This window comes from Labrus bergylta, chromosome 18 (assembly GCF_963930695.1).
Source record: "Labrus bergylta chromosome 18, fLabBer1.1, whole genome shotgun sequence".
NCBI lineage: Eukaryota > Metazoa > Chordata > Actinopteri > Labriformes > Labridae > Labrus > Labrus bergylta.
This window is the reverse complement of record NC_089212.1, coordinates 14004096-14022864: the sequence shown is the minus strand read 5'-3', so window position 1 is coordinate 14022864 and position 18769 is coordinate 14004096. Positions and strand designations below refer to the sequence as shown.

Sequence of the window (18769 nt, the reverse complement as noted above, 5' to 3'; positions counted from 1 at the left end):
GTGAGGGTAATTAAAGCTGACCAAAGGCCTCTCAGGCAGAGAGGGAGTGAGTGGGTCCTCGAAGATTGTGAAGGTCAGCTTTGAAAGGCCTGTGCCAGCTCTCTCTCTTTCACCTGTCATGCACCAGGTGTGTACATCGGTGAAATTTCTTGATTAAAGAGCAGGTCACGAGATGTAGTCCAACACAAGCAGTATTTTTCCTGTTTGTTTCAAAAACCTACATTTTGAAAAATCTGTGAATCAGCGTCTTTGCTCGCTCTATGGAAATACCTTCTGAGAGGCTCATAAAGCCTGTTGACACAGTGACAATCCCTGGTCCCCCCGCCTAGTGCTGTCACATTGCTTTTATTACAGTGGGATCCACAGCGCTCTGGCTGGACAATACATGAATGTTTAAATTGCTCACATTGTCCATCGGCATTACCATCAAGCTGCACATCTAAAGAAGGGAAGGCACAGTCCTCTATGGTCACTCATTCACATTGTAATTCATTGACATTCCTCTTCAGTGCTCCTCTGCATCAGCCTTTACAGCACAGGTCTGTCCCTTTGGTTTGTTACACATCATTAACTGTAGTTGATGCAAATTAAAGAAGAAATGGGAAAATCTCTATACGAGTCAATGTAAGCGTAGCCTCTTTAAAGAGGTGTTTGAACTCATTATCTTGTGTTAAATTTTATTATAGAAACTTGTGTTCTTGCTGCCGCTGCAGAAATCCTTCACACACTTTGGCGATTTGTTACTGACATTATTACAGATGGAGCCCGGAGCTTTCACAATATGCAACCTATAAGTTTTCCTTCTCCTTTCATTACACCCCATGGAGTGCAATACGCTTGATAATCGCACTTCATTAAAGATGCACTGTGTGAGACAGACTGATGAGAACATGTCCTCAGCAGGCAGGGGGGACACGGCCAGCACGGCTCTGCCCAAGACAAGAACTGCACAGTGCAGACACAGGCTAAATATATCAGTCGCACTTTTATAACTTCCCTACATGACAGCAGATTTCTTATTGTACATTTCATCTCTTTAAACACAATAGACTGTAGCTCTGTTGTTCTGTACAGTTTTATTTACAACTGAAAAACTCAGCAATGAAGTCAACTTATGCACATCTTTCTATTTGTTTGGTATAATGCATAAATTGAGTTTTGTACTATCGATTGCCATATATACATTAATGGCTTGCTCCATCAACATGACAACATTGACATTATTCTAAATGGTAGCACATTGTTTAACTATGTATAAACATATGTTCTGTTACACTGTACATTAATTAACAGTCCAGAAGGCAGATCTTTAAATATCAATATTTACATTCATGCATCCTTCTCTCAAATAGGTAAATGGTGGGGTATACTTTTAGCTAATACCTGTGCATGTTTAGATGCAAGCATGTGTTTCCCCCCAAATCGCAGTTTAGCCAATATCTATACTTAACTGACAGCCACAGAGTACAGCCCAATCTCTTCGAGTACACTCATCTGCATGCACGCTCACCTACAGACAAGCAGACACACTCTCACATGCACACACAGACACACACAAAGATTTAATGTAAAAAAAAAAAAAAAGAAGAAGAGGAAAGAAATAAAGAAGAGCAGCTTTGAGTGATGCTCCAGTTCAGCTCAGTTGTGTTTTTTTCCAGAAGGGATGTGGAGGATGCCTGCGACAACACTGAGTCACACACACACACATCCCTGCTGAGGCCTTCCTCTGTGCAACCTGATCTCTGGCTATTGGCTAAGTCTCCCATCTCTCATCAGTCATAAGGTCAGCCCCGGGCTCAGGTCCCCTGTTTCTATAGCAATGGGCTAAGCTTGCCTGACAAACTGAAAGATGAAGATTGTCAAATCCAAACAAAAACATGGCTGAAGGCATCTAGCTGAATCCAAGACTCTGGAATAATCAGACAAAAAAAAAAAAAGAAAAGCTGTTTAACTTCTTTTTGAGGGTGGATCTTGGATTTAGTAGCACAATTAAAACTGGCATATGATGCAGAGCATAGATTATGTCTGGAAAACACACATTAAGATAGAACATCACACACCCAGAGACAAAACATCCGATACCAAAACTCTTTGCAGTTTTCTCAACAGCATCTGGACGAACTGACAGAAGGTTGACATCGGGACATCACAAATGAATTGTATGGTGTATAAATTATTCACTTAAAAAAACAAGAGCTGTGGGGAAATCAGGTGAATTCATAAAAATGTTCAAATGTTTGTAATGATGCATGAAAATTACGAGACAGTTATTTCCTTTTAAGTAGAAAAATAAATTCAAAGGTAGATAACAAAATAAATAGAGAAAAAAATAAGTCGATGAATGACCGGAGTATATTACATTGAGATAAGCCTTGGTTGGCATTTTTGACGTGGTTAAATAACCACAATGCACTGTGTTTATGTTGTTGCTCCTTTCCTCTTGAAATATGGATTTCTTTAAATTGCATAGTCAGATGAATCCACGTGTCAAAGCCTGGAGTGACAGTTAACACCATGCCTCTCACAAAGCATCTGTCTCAGAAAATGGAGAACAAAAGATGGACAGTGTGGGGATTGAAGTATAAAAAAGTTGCATTCTCTGTAAAAACTGCATGCACGTTTATTTGTGTGTGATGGACTGTCCTGTGGGACTGCAGGGCGGCTGCTTTGTTCTGTTGCAGATGTCAACAGTGTGTGTGAGGTCTGGATCTGCGGCAGACTGGCAGACAGTCCCTCTCCAGCCAGCAGCCAACCAGCCTGTCAGCAACACTTGCTGTTACTAAGAGCATAATGTTCAGCCTGCTGGGCCAGTTTCGGCACCATGGGGGCTTTGTGGATCTTTTCTCTCCGTCCGTTCTGCCTTGATTTTTTTATCCGTTCCATCTTTAACAGCTTGTCTGGAGCTGAATGGTGTCTTCATGTCCGGGCAACATGCCAAGAAAAGAGGGACGGTTTACCTATTTGAAAACCTCAAGGATGAAACCCTGTTGCATTCTGGGTGAGATGGGATTGTTGTAATCAGTAGAGGGTGAGAGATGCTATTGGTGATGTCACTTTCTGCTTCTGCCAGGAGACTATACCACAGTGTTGTTTGTACCCATGGCCTTCTTGTTACGGATGCTCATGGCATATTCTCCACGACTTGTCCCATTCTCTTCTTTCCGGAGTGGTTTCCTGCGAATAAACATTTTCAAAATGTGAGGACAGCTTTCTTGAAAACAAAACAAACGAACAACAACAAAAAAACGGGTTTGATGCTAGCTAAAGGCCATGCCATTAAACAGAGTTTCTAGACTGTTAACCTTTAGGGCTGATTTGATTTCTCCTGCTGCTCTGGGTGGATGTGATGGTCTCTGGGATCCTTTCTAATAAGCTCAATGTTCAAAGGTCACTTTTGCAAGAAGACAGGAGGGAAAGATACATTGCAACACAGGGGATAAGGCAATTACCTCTTCTGACTGCTAGATGCAATCTTCCCTCTAAGTAATGAGCCTCTATGTGGCTGTCAAAACAACTTGGGAATAACATCGATACAGCCATCTTCCCTCTCAACACTGGTTGGGTTGTAATGCTCATTTCTAAGAGTTCGTTCTGGTGCAAAATAAAGCTGCAACACATGATCCCCTGCCTGCTCCTGGCCTGTGAAGAGCAGTATCATTCAATGCAGCCCCTTTCATGCACTCCTCTGTGCCTTTGAGGTTATTATATTTGTCCAGTGTACTGTGGCTTCTGCACCGACCCCCTCAGCTGCTCTCTCCTGCTCTGGCTTATGTAACTCAGAGACAGATCTGAATACAGTTAGTACAGTCATTGTCCTACTCAACACTGTATATTGCCTTCATTGCCACAGAGGACCCTTGAGCGACATTTTAGTTCAGTGTCTCTTCTGCTCTCCTTTGAAAGCCCCAACCGGACCATAAAACTTTGACGAACAGTCATTCCAAGTCCAGCCTGACAAAAATCTTTTCACGTTCTCGAGCATTGTGCTGAGAGGGAATCCTTACAGGGTGAAATTAGGTCATATTAATTAAAAGTAAGTACTAATAAATGTATTATGTATGGGTCTGTTGAGACTGTGTCCAAGAGTTGAAGAAAATAAACGTAATTACTATTTTGAAAGACTTTGTTGACTACCGTTTTAAAAGTTTTGAAAAAACTTTCAAACTAATTTCTTTTCAACAAATTGGAAGTTATTCATTAAAAATATAACATGCACTTTTTCATTACACTGGGTGTCTTGCTGTTGACCAGTTGAATATGACAACTAGTGTTTAGTTCATTGACTGACTTCATGACCCTTGTATTTATTTGTTTTGCTTCTACACACTCCATGTACCCACACTACAACACACAACAGGACTGATAAGTGAACAGTATAATGTTATAGTATCTTAAAAGGCCAAATAACACTTAAGTCTGCACTGAATGCTCTTTTCTGAGAGTGTAGTAGTAGTAGTTTATTTCTATACGAGTGCATGTGTGGGTTTGGTTGAGTGGGTGTGTGCTTGTAGCGAATATTATTTAGTTTTACTAGACCCAGAGAAAATGTTGTTAGAGGCATTCTGTTCTATTAAAGCAAATGCCATGATAACATATATTTCTTCACTTTTCACTTGTGGCCACTTTTTAAAATTCAAAGTGTATCATACATTTTTTTTTAATGCTACATTTTTCTTGAATTTAAAGTGATTGAAAGGAATGTGTTGGTGGTGGTTCGGATGTAATTGTTCAATTAGGATGGGTACTTTATGCACCTGCTCATTCCCCCTTGCAGTAAACTCAATCTGTCAGCTGTCTTTTTCCCGTCGCTCCTTTTGCTTAAACCAATCTAATTTCTCCACACCTGTTAAACAAGCATCTTGTTGCTGTCAGTTTTATAAACGTCTCCTGTCTCGCCTGTTTTTCAGCTGTCACTTCAACACTGTGAGCCACCTCTGCCCCTCTGCCTCCTGAATTTATCAGATCTCCACAGAAAACCTGGTCAACTTAACTCCAACCAGTTTTCTGTTGAAAAATACACCAGGAAAGCACTTCCATCTAAGGATTTTTCAAGGTCTGTTAGGAGTTTCCACTCAATAAAAATAGAACTCATAATGGGGTCTAAATATTAAACACTTTCTGTATGCCTTCTCATATTTTTTGAAGTAAATGCTAGCAACACAGTGGTGGTGGCAATTTTATTCTGTTTATTAGCCCCACTTATCTTCATATATGTCCATGATATTGGAGGTCCCCAGAGTAACTTTTAATGGAATATCTAAAACATTCACTAAATGGATAACCACTACATTTGTAAAACACAATTCCTCTTTAAAAAATGAATTTGTATGAAACAAACCATCACTGTGTCATTAGGTGCCAGGACAAAGTAAAATTCTATTTGTGCCACTGAGTCAATGAACAAATAGCTGCAAAGCTAAAGACTAGCTTCCCATAAGTCCTAGCTGTACCTTATTAGCTTAACCTCATTAGCACAGAGAGTACCAATGCTAATCATAACACCAGCTTGTTCTCAGAGTTAGCATAAACAGTACGAGTATTTTAGCATGCAAATGCTAGTATTAAGCTTAAAGCACTTCTAAACACTACTTAAAGTTACAAAGATGCTAGCCTCATATTAATGAAGGTATTCGTATGACATCTTGGGGCTTGATTGTATGCAAAAAATGATCATAAAATAATAATTAATTTTTTTGTAAACATTACATACTGCATTTAATGTATAGGGTTTAAGTCTGTAGTTGGAAGTGATGTACAAGCTAAGTTTCAAACAAAACATATGACTAAGACAATGACTCAGACTTCCTGTGGGACTCTGTCAGCTGGTAGGGCTTGTATGGCGCAGGACACCAGGGATCCATGCTGGCCGTGTAGGACAGATGCTGCTTACTGCGTCCCTGTGGAACCCAGGGGAAACCTAAAAATGGAAACTGTCCAGCCTCAGGATGGGAACACATTCTGCTGCAGGGAGATGATTGGCCAATGCAGCTGCAGTTAGGGGATTTGGGATAGACCAAAGTTTTCTCAGAGGGACAGACAGCATTGTTTATAGCCAGTCTGGGAATTCTTCTACTTGGAATATTGGGTCAGAGGGGGGGTCAGTGGTCATTACACAACATCTGAACAGCTCACTAATGATTTATTTTGAATATATTTGACCAGTCAGTACTTGGTAGGCTATAAAAAGCGATTCGCCGTTGGTCATCTACAGTATATCCTAATGGAAGGGGCTTTGGCCCAGCTTTTTTTCTCCCAGGCTGTAATCTTTCCTCAGACTGACCATGTCGCTTCAGGCCACTACACAGGGCAGAGCACTGGGGCCCCAAACCGACCTCGACCCAGGCCTTCAATAATAGATGCCATGCTGTTGACACATGGCAGGTGGCAACACAACACTTCACAGGTTAGATGAATATTTCATATCAAAGCTGTGCAATCACAGCGCACACTCCTGTTTGAAGTTTGGGGAATGGATCATGGTGAAATTGGGACATGTGTTGAGCTGTTTACAATTACTCCAGCCATCTGTAAATTAGAGTAACATGTTATGGTTAAAAGAAAAAGCATTTAAAAAACAGACTGTAAAAATCTGTCACCAATTTTGATGGTGCTAATACAGTCATTTTAAGATAAAACAGTGGAGATTAATTGTGTACCAGTAAATATTGGATTATAAACCATTTAGCATGACAAAAAGTCCATATTATTGTTGCTCTAGTTTTTTGTTTTTTTTTAATACGGTGTTGCCCTTGGACAGGACAGGACCAGCTGTGATGTATTATCTGTCTTTAGACAAGCCTCCCCAAGCACTAAGTGATTGGGAGAAGCATCTAGCTTCATTAGTCAGTTGGTTAGAGTTTTGTTTGTTTTGGCTCCTTAAATGGCTGACAGCCCGGACTGCAGCATCATGTCTTTTGCTTTAGATGGCACAGCAACACTGAAACACAGCGTGTGTCTGAATCCTCTCCTTACTGCTTGCACACACCAGCCTCCCTGGTGCTGTGGATCCAAATAGAAGTGTATGGAAGTCATTTTTTCTGCTTTCCAGCCCCTTTGCGTCTGACAGATGACTGGCAGACACAGATTATAAAGAATAACAAAAGGCCAGGAGGGCTGGGACCCACAGCGCTAGCTCTTCTGCTGTCTGTGGCGCTCAGGCCTTGGCCTTCGGCCAGCTGATTTTCATTGGGAAAGCCCAGAGCACTGATGGGCTGGAAGGGCTAAATATAACTGGCTGTGTTTTCTCACTGACAAACCCTCTCTCACATTGTTATTGACTAAGAGGCTCAATTACTGCCTTCTCTTGCTTTGCTGGATAACATTTCTTTGTCCCTTTTTAAGCTGCGTTGTTTCCTCTCTTCCTCTCAGGAGCCATGGATGATTAGAGCATAGATGAGAATTGTTAAAGGAATCGCATCTTCCGTCGAACCGCTTTCCTATTGGCTGCTGACAAATGAATGTCTAACGGGGCTGGTCTGGCTGGACCTGTATGTTTGTCCCATCTCATTCGGAGTAGAGGGCAGCTTGGCATGGCACAAAGTCTGCGGTCTAGAGCCCACAGAGCTTCAGGACACGACCCGCTTGCATGTATAAAAGATGTGGCCTGTGACTGAATGACTGCGCAAATTAATTCATAAATAATGACTTGGGTTTGGGGCTAGAGCCCGTATTGCAACAACACTTTCTTACCACTGCTGCATTAAAAAAGGTGCCCCTTGGCTACACAGGGGGCTGGAGAATTGCCATAATGAATTCCTGAGCCAACCACCCATTACTTCCGCTGCCTGACTTTGCCTATTTGTTGTTTAAAGAAAGGAGAAATAGAGTTCTGCTGAGGAGAGCAATAGCAGGCATGCAGGCTCAATATAGTCCCATAAAAATATGAAGGTCTGATACTAAATCATTTTAAATGTAACTAAATAAAATATAGAAATATCTCCCTAATTTATCAAACAATTCTGTGGCTACACTCTCATGGGTGTGTGAGAGTCAATGTTTATGCCATATTTCATAGTCGGTAAATATGCCAGGATGATGTATCCATGTATGTTAAGATGTTGTGTGTTTATGGGTGGGTGCACACCACTATTCTCTGCATGCCTCTCTGTGCGTGTGCTTTGCTTAGAATGATGTGAGAGTGTGTGTGTGTGTGTGTGTGTGTGTGTGTGTGTGTGTGTGTGTGTGTGTGTGTGTGTGTGTGTGTGTGTGTGTGTGTGTGTGTGTGTTTGTTAAATGTCTGCCAACATTAACGGTGATGTCAGAGTGCATGTGTGACACCGTGCTGCTTTAATGTCACACAGAGAATTGGGTCTGGGATATGCTGCAGGCTAAAACCTCACACAGCCTTTTTCTCTAGTAAACCAAATGGGGAGAAACAGTTCACGCTGCAACCGCAGTATCTTGGGATTCCTCTCTGCTCGCCTCTTTTTGCGTTCACTTTTATGCATCCAACTGCTTTATAAACTTGTGCAGATCGAAATCAGCACAGTGTCAAAAAGCAAGGTCAAAACACACCAACGCAGTAGATTAACTGAGATTATAGGATGTTTTTGTGTGACTCAGTGTAGTTGATCTTCCTCTGTGACATCTGCAACCCTTTCCATTACCTAACCTCTGACCTCAGTGTGACCTAGCAGGGTGATGACGGGGTCAAGGCAGCCTCCTGTGCCAATACACACGGGAAACCAGGAGACTTAATTTAATGTCCCATGGGTCAAATTACACATGATAAGTTGAGTAGCCTGTTCCCAACCCAACTGTACCTATTTGAAATATTCACCACTTTACAACATTTCAATACAATAAGCAATAAGTGTAATTCTGCATGGACAGAACGGAGAAGAGAAAAGTGGCTTCCAACCTCTTGATGGCCTTGTAGCAGATGATGATGGCAGAAAGGAGGAAGACCACTGAGGCACAGCCCACCGTTCCGAGCACTACAAAGTCCATCTCCATCCACCAGGGCCTCAACGAGGGCACCATGGGCACTGCCACTTAAAAAGGGAAAAGAAAAGAGGGGGAAGGTAAGGATAGATAAGGATACAGAAAAGAGAATGAAAAGATTGTACTTAATAAATCTGTTCAAAATCAATAACTGTGATTACATTGCTTTGGATACAGCACTGACTGGACTCTTGTTATTAGATCCATAAAGATCATTTAATACAATGAAACAACAAAGCAGCATGGCGGGATTTTCTTCCACGCTCTCTGAGTTGTGAAGATACCGTGTCCTCGCCTGTTCTGTAGGTCTTAGGTTCAACATTCAAAGATATCCAACCCGACACCATGAATCATTTAAGGTCCTGTCAGCCTTCCCTACACCAGCACTCTTGTCGACACCAATTACCTTTGCAGCAACCTCCTGCTCTTTCCACATTAGACCCGTGGAGTAAGACCACTCACCAGGAATGTTGAATTACATTATGTGCATCAGCAACTTCGTGTATGTAATGTAGAACTTTTTCCTCTCTTCTTTCTGCAGCATTCGATGCCCTCCCACCATCTATAAATCAGTTTAGTCATGTGCATATCAATCTATCTATATGTGCTGGTTTGTTCCAGTTTTATGCTCCAGAGACCATGCACTTTATATACAATAACAAACTCGTGGCTCCTACTCTTGCAGTTATGTTGTTATGAATGAGTGGAAGGGTTTACACCATAGCAACAAATACTCCTTAGTAATGCTGTGGACTATTTTCCAATACAGCACATTTTTTTACAGAGGAAAACCACCAGGCACAGCTCTCCCCGGCACTGCACACCACGTCATAAGACACTATGAATCCAAAAGCTCCTCTCGGCAAAACTTCCATTTTAATCCTGCGTTTTGTCAACGGCTGTTGAATTTAATTCATTCAGTGGTAAAGGATCTACTTCCTTATGATAAAGCCACACTCCTTTGAAGGACATGAGACACCGTTTTTAGCACTCTCAGACTTACTTGCTTTGCCAATTTTCCTTCTTTTCTTTAAAGACTTTTAGAAGACGGATATATTCTCATTGTCCCAGTTTTGCATGGTATTTATGCATATTCATTGCATATTTAAAGACTTCAGTTTAAAGCAAACTTTCAGCTGTAATGTTTTGCAAATTGGGCTACTGAGGGGAACATTAAAATAATTATGCGCCTGTATAGATTAAAGTGAGAACTGATGAAAAAAAAGTATTTTTAAGTGAATTATTCATGATGACTCCCCCCTCTGCAAACATTTCCGTGTAAGGCTGAAAGGGACTAAAAATTGCCCCTCTTATCATATTTATCACTGCCGTTTAAGTAGGAATCAAACACTGTAGATTTTGCCTTCAGAGTTCCACACACGCGTCAGCTGTAATTGGGTGTCAAACCCCCCACCTTGGCTTACAGGCAGATGGTTGTGGCAGCAGTGACCAACATTCACAAAGGGGTCTATAACTCTTGATTTATGTGTGTGTGTGTGGGAGGGGGGGGTCGTCTTAATTGACCAGATAGGGGAAAAAAAATCACTGGATCTGATGGATTAAAAAATGCCGTCTATTGAGATTTTAATGATTGAGTGCTCCCCTTTGCTCATAATACAAAGGGGCACAGAGTGAGTGAGTTTTAAGAGTCACAGTAATAGCGCTCAGAGCGGCTGCATCATCAGCAACGCCTGTCCCATATTTCTGTGCGATGTTCATTAAAGTGCTCTAGAGACTACATACAAATCATTCCAACTTTCACGGAGCAGCCGGGGGGGAGAAATGCTTGCCTATCTGTCACAGGACCTAACATCTAAGAGTGGGACAGAACAAGACCCACACAGGTATAAGCGCTTGTTGTGTGCGAGCACAAAAAGACACACACACACTCTCTCTCTCTTTCTGCCTCCAGCTCAACTTCAAAACGAAAAGCTGGAACTACTGTGCTGCTTCATTAGCCCCTTATCTCTATCAAATTAAAGCTAATTTAATTAACTCATCTGTGTTTTAATCAGGGGTCCTCCGGGGGAAACCCTACCACTGAACCACTGAGCTTGGCAGCCCAGCAGGCATGGATTTCACAAGCAGCTGGGTACTCCCCAAGGTCAGACCCGGCATAAATTAGTCCTGTGTTAAGTTGTCAACATCCTGCTGGCTTTAACACATGCACAGAGGACACGCACATGCAAAACTGAGCACATGCGTGGGCACTCGCACAGTAGATGTATGGAACATTTTCCTTTAGAGCTTGAAAGGGAAACACTTCATGTCAAAACGGTTCCTTAAGACAAGCCAGCCGCTTGACACTTGCGTTTGGCCAGGAGGAGACTGAGAGTGAGACAGGTGGACCTGGAGGAAGACAGGTGTGAAACCTGGGAGCAGGAGTCTTGGGGAGTCTTACCTGTGGTGACTAGAAGCCGTGGAGGAGGCGGCGGAGGCGGTGGTGGAGGGAGAGGAGGGTATCTTCTACAGTGGCATGCCAGCTGGCACTGTTCACTAACTTTCTCCGCCACAGTCCGTGAGCATGACCTCTGGAGTTCTCCCTTATGGTGAGGGAGAGAGAAAGAGGGAGACATTGAAATGACTGAGGCTCTGTCCTTCAGCGCATTACTCACAAGTACCATCAGCATCAACACTGTGCAGCAACAAAGGGAGATGCTGGAACACTCAGCAGGCTCTCAGTGTGGATATCCTCTCAGCATTCTTTTCATATTCCTGTGTTGTTGTCACTGAGGCTGCTGTGTATGTAGTACATGCAGAATAGTATCACGTCTATGGCTGCTGCCCGCTCCCTCTAAGAAACCACCCACCAACAGAGTGGGCAGCAGGCTGCCCCGAGGAGTGTGCGTGGGTGGACTTGGAAACTCAAGCAGATCACATTACACATGAACCCTGGCAACACTGTGTGCGTGTGAACAACAGCTAACCACTATCTGTAGGCAGCAGCACGGGGCAGAGGTTAGAACACTCATCACTAACATATGCCTGCTGCAGGGATCCTGGTGGGATAACTGAATATTGTTATCATGAAAACACAGTTGGCTTCTCCATGTTCCCACTACAAGCGAGCTGCGTGTCTGTGTGTGTGCAGAGATACATTTCTAGTGGAAAACCCTGTACATGCATGCCCGTCAGGACTTCTTAAACACAGGTGTGTCCTGGCGTAAACACACATGCAATTTACTTTATTTAAAATGCATTTTCATGAAGACACAAGTAACTTCAAGTTAAATCAGTTCAATAGTTTTTATCCAGTAAATCAAACTCCAATTACATTTCTCTCTTCATGCGTAAATTGACATTTGGCGCGCGTGAACATGCTCCTTACCTGGCATGAGAGTAAAAACAGTGAGAGAAGGCAATGACCGAAGAAAAAAGGCCAAAAACTTAAAGTAAATGGCATTAGATCTTGGACCAGCATTCCTCTAGAGCTGTTCTCGAAGATATTAGGCAGCGTTTCCAACAAATGAATGCAGTATACATAGGCTTGAACAGTTTGGGAAATAACCATCCACCCTGTCCAGTTCGGCGGCGATATCTGTGACAAGCGTCTCCAGAAATAGTTTATGCCACAATCAATTTCCTCTTGAATTCCCGTTGTCGATAGCATAGGACAGGCGAGTCGGCGGAATGAGTTGCAAATCTCAATAATTCACATCTCGAAAGTAGTTTTATCTTGCAGATTGGCACTCAGACAGCGACCTGAATCACGCCGCTACTCCGTGCAATGTGAGGGCGGTGGATGGCCCGTACCTTTACATCCCTCCTCGACTACGAGCATGAGTGCAAATGGGCCACTCAAGCCATCGAAGTTGAAAAAAAAAAAAAAAAAAAAAGGAAAGCGAACAGAGAGAGAGATCCTCAGGAATGATCGTGCGGCAGGATTCCTCGCAAGGGGATATCACACATGCCCCTCTTAACTTATTTGAGGCTGGATTACTGGATGGGCGAGTCCGGAGGGCAGAGCCGAGGGTTAAACTGATGCATCCCCCCTCTGTGCCAAAATACAGCGCGGTGTTTTATACGGGAGCATCACCGTCCGCGCACTTGATGCAGCGCTCACATCAGCTCATCCTGACAGCGTGTGCTCAAACAAATTCTCCCTCCGCTTCTCTCTCTCTCTTTCTCTCTCTCAAAAAAGTCCCCCTCCCTCCTCCTCCTCCTCTCCTCAAAGAAAAAAAAAAAAAAACACTATGTGGCAAGGGGATTTTAAAGGCGCTACTAATGTCAGCTTTTGTTTTAGTTTGCTAGTTTAGATTGTGGTTTTATTTTTTTCTTGTTTGTAAAGAAAAAAAAAAAAAAAAGAAGCAAAATCCCACATTGCGTGGAGGCGAGTCCGTGAGGATGGCGCGTAGGTACTAGACCGAATTAAAGTCAAGTGGAGAGAGAGAGAGAGAGACAGAAAGAGAGAAAAGTACAAGACGCCCACCGACTGAAAACATTGCCATCCCCATGTTTGATGTGCCTGCTAGAACACTCTAAGGCCCAATGGTCCCAAAGTAGGCTGAGATCAACAACACTGATATAACCTGGCATTCAGTGCTAATGCTCCACAACAGAGACACACTTATAAGATATTTATTAGGTGTTTATTTTTAAACCCCAGTTTCAGTCTATTTCCCAACACTAAACTTTTGACACTATTGATATAAAAGGGGGATGCTACGAGGCCAAGGAGCAAAGAATAGGCAGTTGTTTCAAAGGAAGAGTTGCATAATTGTTGGTGGTCTCTAGGCACAGTTATGAAATTACCCCACAGCCCGTGGGCATGTACAGCTACTAGAGAGCTGATGTGACAAGCACAGTTTACTGGGATTTACTAAAACAGTTCACTGACGTGGGGTTCTTATATCAGAAACTCCTTTTACTAAAAACAATAAAAATGCATTATTCTAGATATAATCTAGAATAAGTAGATAAATCAATTAGTGGATTGCAGAGAATACACATTCAATGACAGTATAGCCTATTTGTTTGTAAAGACTTGTCTTTTGTGAGGAAAAGAATGCAATACACCAACTCGCCAGCTTTACATATGTAAAAAATATTTTAGACTTTCATCTACCATGAACATTTTCTGTAGTTGCATCCCTGGAAATATGAAAGGAGATATTTGTGATTGAGCCCAAGCGGAAACCGTTAAATGCTATTTTAAATGCACTCCAACAGAGGTTATGTTCTGAGCAATCGTGTCCGCTTTCAGTACAACACATCTTTTCATGGCTTATTCATGTTTCATAAATTCCCAATCATGTGTTGTGCCGACAGGGCACCTGTTTGAAAGTATTGCTTGTGGTTTAAATAGCAGAAGTGCAGCAAATTGTGTCAGAGCCTGCCTATTCCAAAATCACACAAACAGCATTGAAGCCAACTATTCAAACAACTTTAGAGTAACATCAATGGGATTCAGCATCCAGCAGCCCAACAGCTTTTTGCTGCGGCTGAGCATTTATCACATCTCCTGCCTATCAAAAAGCTCTTCACTGACAGTAATGGGGCTGAGCTCATGCACAAGAGCTGTGGATGACTTTTAGAGTGGAAAATCCACAGCTGCTGGTCCATTTGCATGTACAATGCAGAGGTTTTTCAGAGTTTTTGAGGTACAAAACAAGCCTGGATTTGGCATCCAATGTACCCAGCAGTTAAGCTCATCCATCCTCTCCTCCAGTCTGTCCCAGTATCGATTATCTGACAAGAGAAAAGCACTACATCCTCTTGGTTCCTTCCTGCTGCCTCAACTCATTCCAACAAGCAGCAATCTGCCACAACATACATCATGGCCCCTTTAAAGTCAGATAAGAAAACCTCTTAATAAGATTACTGTGTCTTTCAGCATTATTATCCCTGCCAAGATGCTTAATCAGCACCTACGCGAACAAACAGCCCAAAAATATCTCAGGCCCCCAAACAAAAAGAGACCTAAAAACCCCTCTGTCGTAAAGATTATTCATGTTCAGAGAAAATGGTCTAAATTGCATTCATCTTCAATAACTGAGTATTTCTATTTTAATGTAAATGTCTAAATTGACTGTATCAGAGTGGAGGTAGAGTGCCACCTAGTGAAATAGTCTGGCACTCCATGAAGGGCTCTATGAGAATATATGAACAGATTTGGATGGAGGTGGATAAAGTAAGGATGTTGTACTGTAACTGTTCAGGAGTTGCCCAAAAACGTAACAAATCTATAAAAATGCCTCAAAAGTTAAAAAACGTTTATTTTCAAAAGAATTAAAGGATAGATCTCCATTGTAGTTTGAATATGGGACTTGTTTGCAGTTCTATTTTGCAGTGAAGGTGATTCATTACCCCAAGAGACTTCTCCTCCCTGTTCCCTAATGCCAGTTTTTTCTTAACATATACAGTATATGGTTTTCTCCACCTTGAACATAGCATAATGTATATGACAGTGAGAATCCCTTACATATCATGTTTTAGATGTTGCAGCTAATCAGTAGAATCTTATAGAAATAAAGGCCAACTCCTTACAGGATTTCTCCTGCAATCAAAACTATTTTTGTGTTTTTAGGAATAAATATACATTTTCCACCAGTATTGTATTCTGCTTACATTTCTAGAAGATGTAAGAATGTTTCTATTAGCATCGGCACTGATGTTTAGTACGGGGTTGTTAATCTTTAATATAAGGTGGGATGACGACGCAAATTAAATTCTTCTACCCTAAGGCGTTTAATTTCAAGGGATTTGTGGATGCTGTGTGACGCACACAGAACTCCTCTGATATTTCTACATTTAGCTCAAAATCCCATGACGACACCTATAGAGAGATGTGTTGGATCTGCAATCTCTGATACTGTATATAGTTTTTAGCAACGTACATCTATGGGGTAGATCAATACAGTGTTATCTGACTCGATGTTATATTAAAAAGAAGTAATAGACTGCATAGACATAGTTAGATTTCAGTTCTATCAGAGCTCCAATGGGCTTTCACTGAACAGATATCTGTTACAGAATGTAATCATATTGAGGAATGCTGGTGTGGTATAGTTGGTAACATTTTATCAATTCAGTTTGCATGTGCTCCAAAGATATGCAAATCAGGTGCATATGTTTGGTGCACATAAGTGTTAAAATGACACTTAAAACATATATGTTGGTGTATCTGTTTATTAAATATTTAAACAAGTGAGAGTTATAAGTGCTTTACAGCAGATCAGTTCAGCTCATCCCTCCAAATATCTTTAAATGCTTTAGTTCAGCAACCTTTGAATAAGGAAAGCAACACATTGCAGGATTCATGGATGCCACTTTGCTTCTTCCCCTTAGATTCTGCCTCACTTCAAAAGCACAGGAGTGGGGTGACAGGCCAGGGGAGGGGGAGCCCCATTGTTAATTGGCCTTTTCAGCAGAACAGAGAGGTGAAGAAGAAGAAGAAGAAGAAGAAAAAAAGAAGAAGGAGAGGACAATAGGGTCCTTTTGCCTCTCCAGAACAAGAGGGATGCAACGCCTTGAAAAAGATAGACCAGTCAAAGCATATATAGACCTGCAGGGCTCTCTCCTCAGACAACCCCAAACTGAGTGAAAGAGGCCATCAATCATTTGGCTTGCAGCTCAGACAGAGTAAATGGCCTGTAGTACAGCCTTGATACTGACTGCAAGATGTTGTGTTTTTAAATGATGTGTCCTGTGAGTGGTTCAGGGTGCAAAAGCTTGAGGTGTTACTCAGCAGACAAACAGTTTACTCACATCTCTCTTCTCTGCTGCAGCGCTGCGATGGGACGATAGGTAGTACCCTTTCCCCACTTCAATGAGGGGATGAAGCTCAATTAGCATTTCACAAGTCCCCCTTTTCCTCCTCCATTGCAACCTTCCCCGCTGAGCCCATGCTTTCTCTGGGGGATTGTCCTGTTTTGGACCCTTGTTACCGTTGGCAGGGTGACAGTATTCGAGTGTGCAAACTTGTGCTATTGTCCGCAGGCCAGAGGGAGCCATGGAGACCCCATAATATGACACAGGAAAATGTTTGCTGATGGCAATTCTATGGGCTTTGTCCGACTCTTTCTCCTTCATGACGACTCGATTTAAGTCTCTAAATGTTTGACTACAAATGCAGGAGTGCTATCCAGCTCCTTCCCCTTTGTCCCGCGAGGTTTGAATGAGTAATTCAGCCTTTGTGTCGCTCGATTGAGGGGGCAAACAGAAAGACAAGATTCTTGAGCTTTCAAGCCCCTTTCCATGGTTATGCACTCTTTAGATCCCCCCCCCCCCCTTTAAGCAGATCCTACAGCTGACATCACCCTTGGGGAGGGTATGAGGGGTAGGCTATCTATGTTACAAATTTCACTGCCCCAGAACAAAGTTAAAATGCGTTCACATTACCCCAGATTTGCACTCATTTTTATTCCCACACACTCCAGATTTGAGGAGATTTCTTTGGACAAATCGCCGTGCAGAAATATCGCATCCCCTCAGAGGCTTTCCCCTCTCAGATCTCCATGACAACAATTTGCAATGGTGAAGAATTCGATACCAGGGCGCTTGGAGGCTGATTGGGGTGCATTGTGAGGGGCCTGGGGTCGCTGATTGGTTCAAGGAAAGCACCATAACTACAAGGAGTTTATATTCATTCAACTTGTTGAAGTGCTCCTACTGCAGCCTGGGCAGAAGTGTGAGTTTGGACTGTGGCTTCCAGAGTCTGGATTCATCCAGCAGTGGTAAGTCGAGGGATATTATCCCTGAATTACATTAAGTCAGAAGGAACGCGTTCCATTAGCTTTAATTGCAAGGTGCTATTACAGGAAACACTGCGCAATTATTCCAAACGTAAACGTGATTTCTAATTCCTCTAGATACTGCTGATGGACTACAAATTCTAACATGGACTGATCTAAACAAAAACTGAATAAAGATGGCGAACGCAGACAGTGAGGTCAAGACGTTGCTGAATTTTGTGAACTTGGCATCCAGCGATATCAAAGCGGCCTTGGACAAGTCAGCTCCATGCCGACGCTCCGTGGATCACAGGAAATATCTGCAGAAACAACTGAAGCGTTTCTCCCAGAAGTACTCCAGAGTCCCAAGATGCCACACGCACAGGTCTGCTGGGTACGGGTGCGTAAAACCGGTGGGGACTGCTCATCAGACTGTGAAGGTCGCAGAAAAGGCCAGCAGCTCGGACGCGCAAGGTGTGGAGAGTTCAGGGAGCGCTGTGGAGCAGGTGCCCATGAGGAAACGCCAACTCCCGGCTTCGTTTTGGGAGGAACCCAAGTTGACCCAAAATGAAAAGGAGCACCCACTTTTTAAATTGAAAAAGCACCCTACAGGCACAACTGAGGGTAGCGAAAACGAAAAGAACAAAAGGAGTTATGATGATGGGAAGACTGCTCTGTCGGAGGAAAAGGAGACACTGAAATTGGGCCTGAGCTCTCATCACTGCGTGAGTGTGTGTGGCTGCTGCCCATTCCAGTACCACGGACACCAGGTCCTCCACAGTCACATTGTTGTCCCCCATCCGCCCCTGGGATTGTGGAGTAAGGCAGCAGGGACTGTGACAGAGAGACCTGAGCATCCTTATGGACAGAAAATACACACGCACGTGGTGGTCAAACCTATCCCAACAAAACCAACCGTCCAGTCCCCGATCTTTAGCGTGTTTGGATTCATTTAGGTATTCTACTATTGTGTAAATAAGACTTATCATTTTTGCTCTGTACAGACATTTTTTCCTCTACCATCATTTTTACATGATCCCCAAGCACTTATTGGAATGCGTTTTCTACTTTTTTAAATCTTATGGACCAAGTTGCACTTGCAAAACATCAAGACGCTCACTTTCATGCCAGTCTGATGCCTTCAAGTGTCTGAG

The 18769-nt window shown here is 42.6% G+C and overlaps 2 protein-coding genes across 2 annotated transcripts; one reads left to right on the top strand and one right to left on the bottom strand.

The window, feature by feature from the left end:
* Positions 1–1059: 1059 nt before the first annotated feature.
* On the bottom strand, positions 1060–13063 carry prima1 (proline rich membrane anchor 1). Its single transcript, XM_020645269.3, has 4 exons — positions 12272–13063; positions 11345–11486; positions 8861–8993; positions 1060–3174 (listed from the first exon to the last, which is right to left on the bottom strand). Exons 1-4 carry the CDS (start codon positions 12551–12553, stop codon positions 3075–3077), a joined length of 657 nt encoding a protein of 218 aa, XP_020500925.1. The 5' UTR covers positions 12554–13063; the 3' UTR covers positions 1060–3074.
* Positions 13064–17479: 4416 nt separating this feature from the next.
* Positions 17480–18571, top strand: LOC109992585 (protein FAM181A). Its single transcript, XM_020645264.3, has 2 exons — positions 17480–17618; positions 17754–18571. The coding sequence occupies exon 2, from the start codon at positions 17813–17815 to the stop codon at positions 18569–18571; it is 759 nt and encodes a 252-aa protein (XP_020500920.2). The 5' UTR covers positions 17480–17618; positions 17754–17812.
* The last annotated feature ends 198 nt before the right edge of the window (positions 18572–18769 follow it).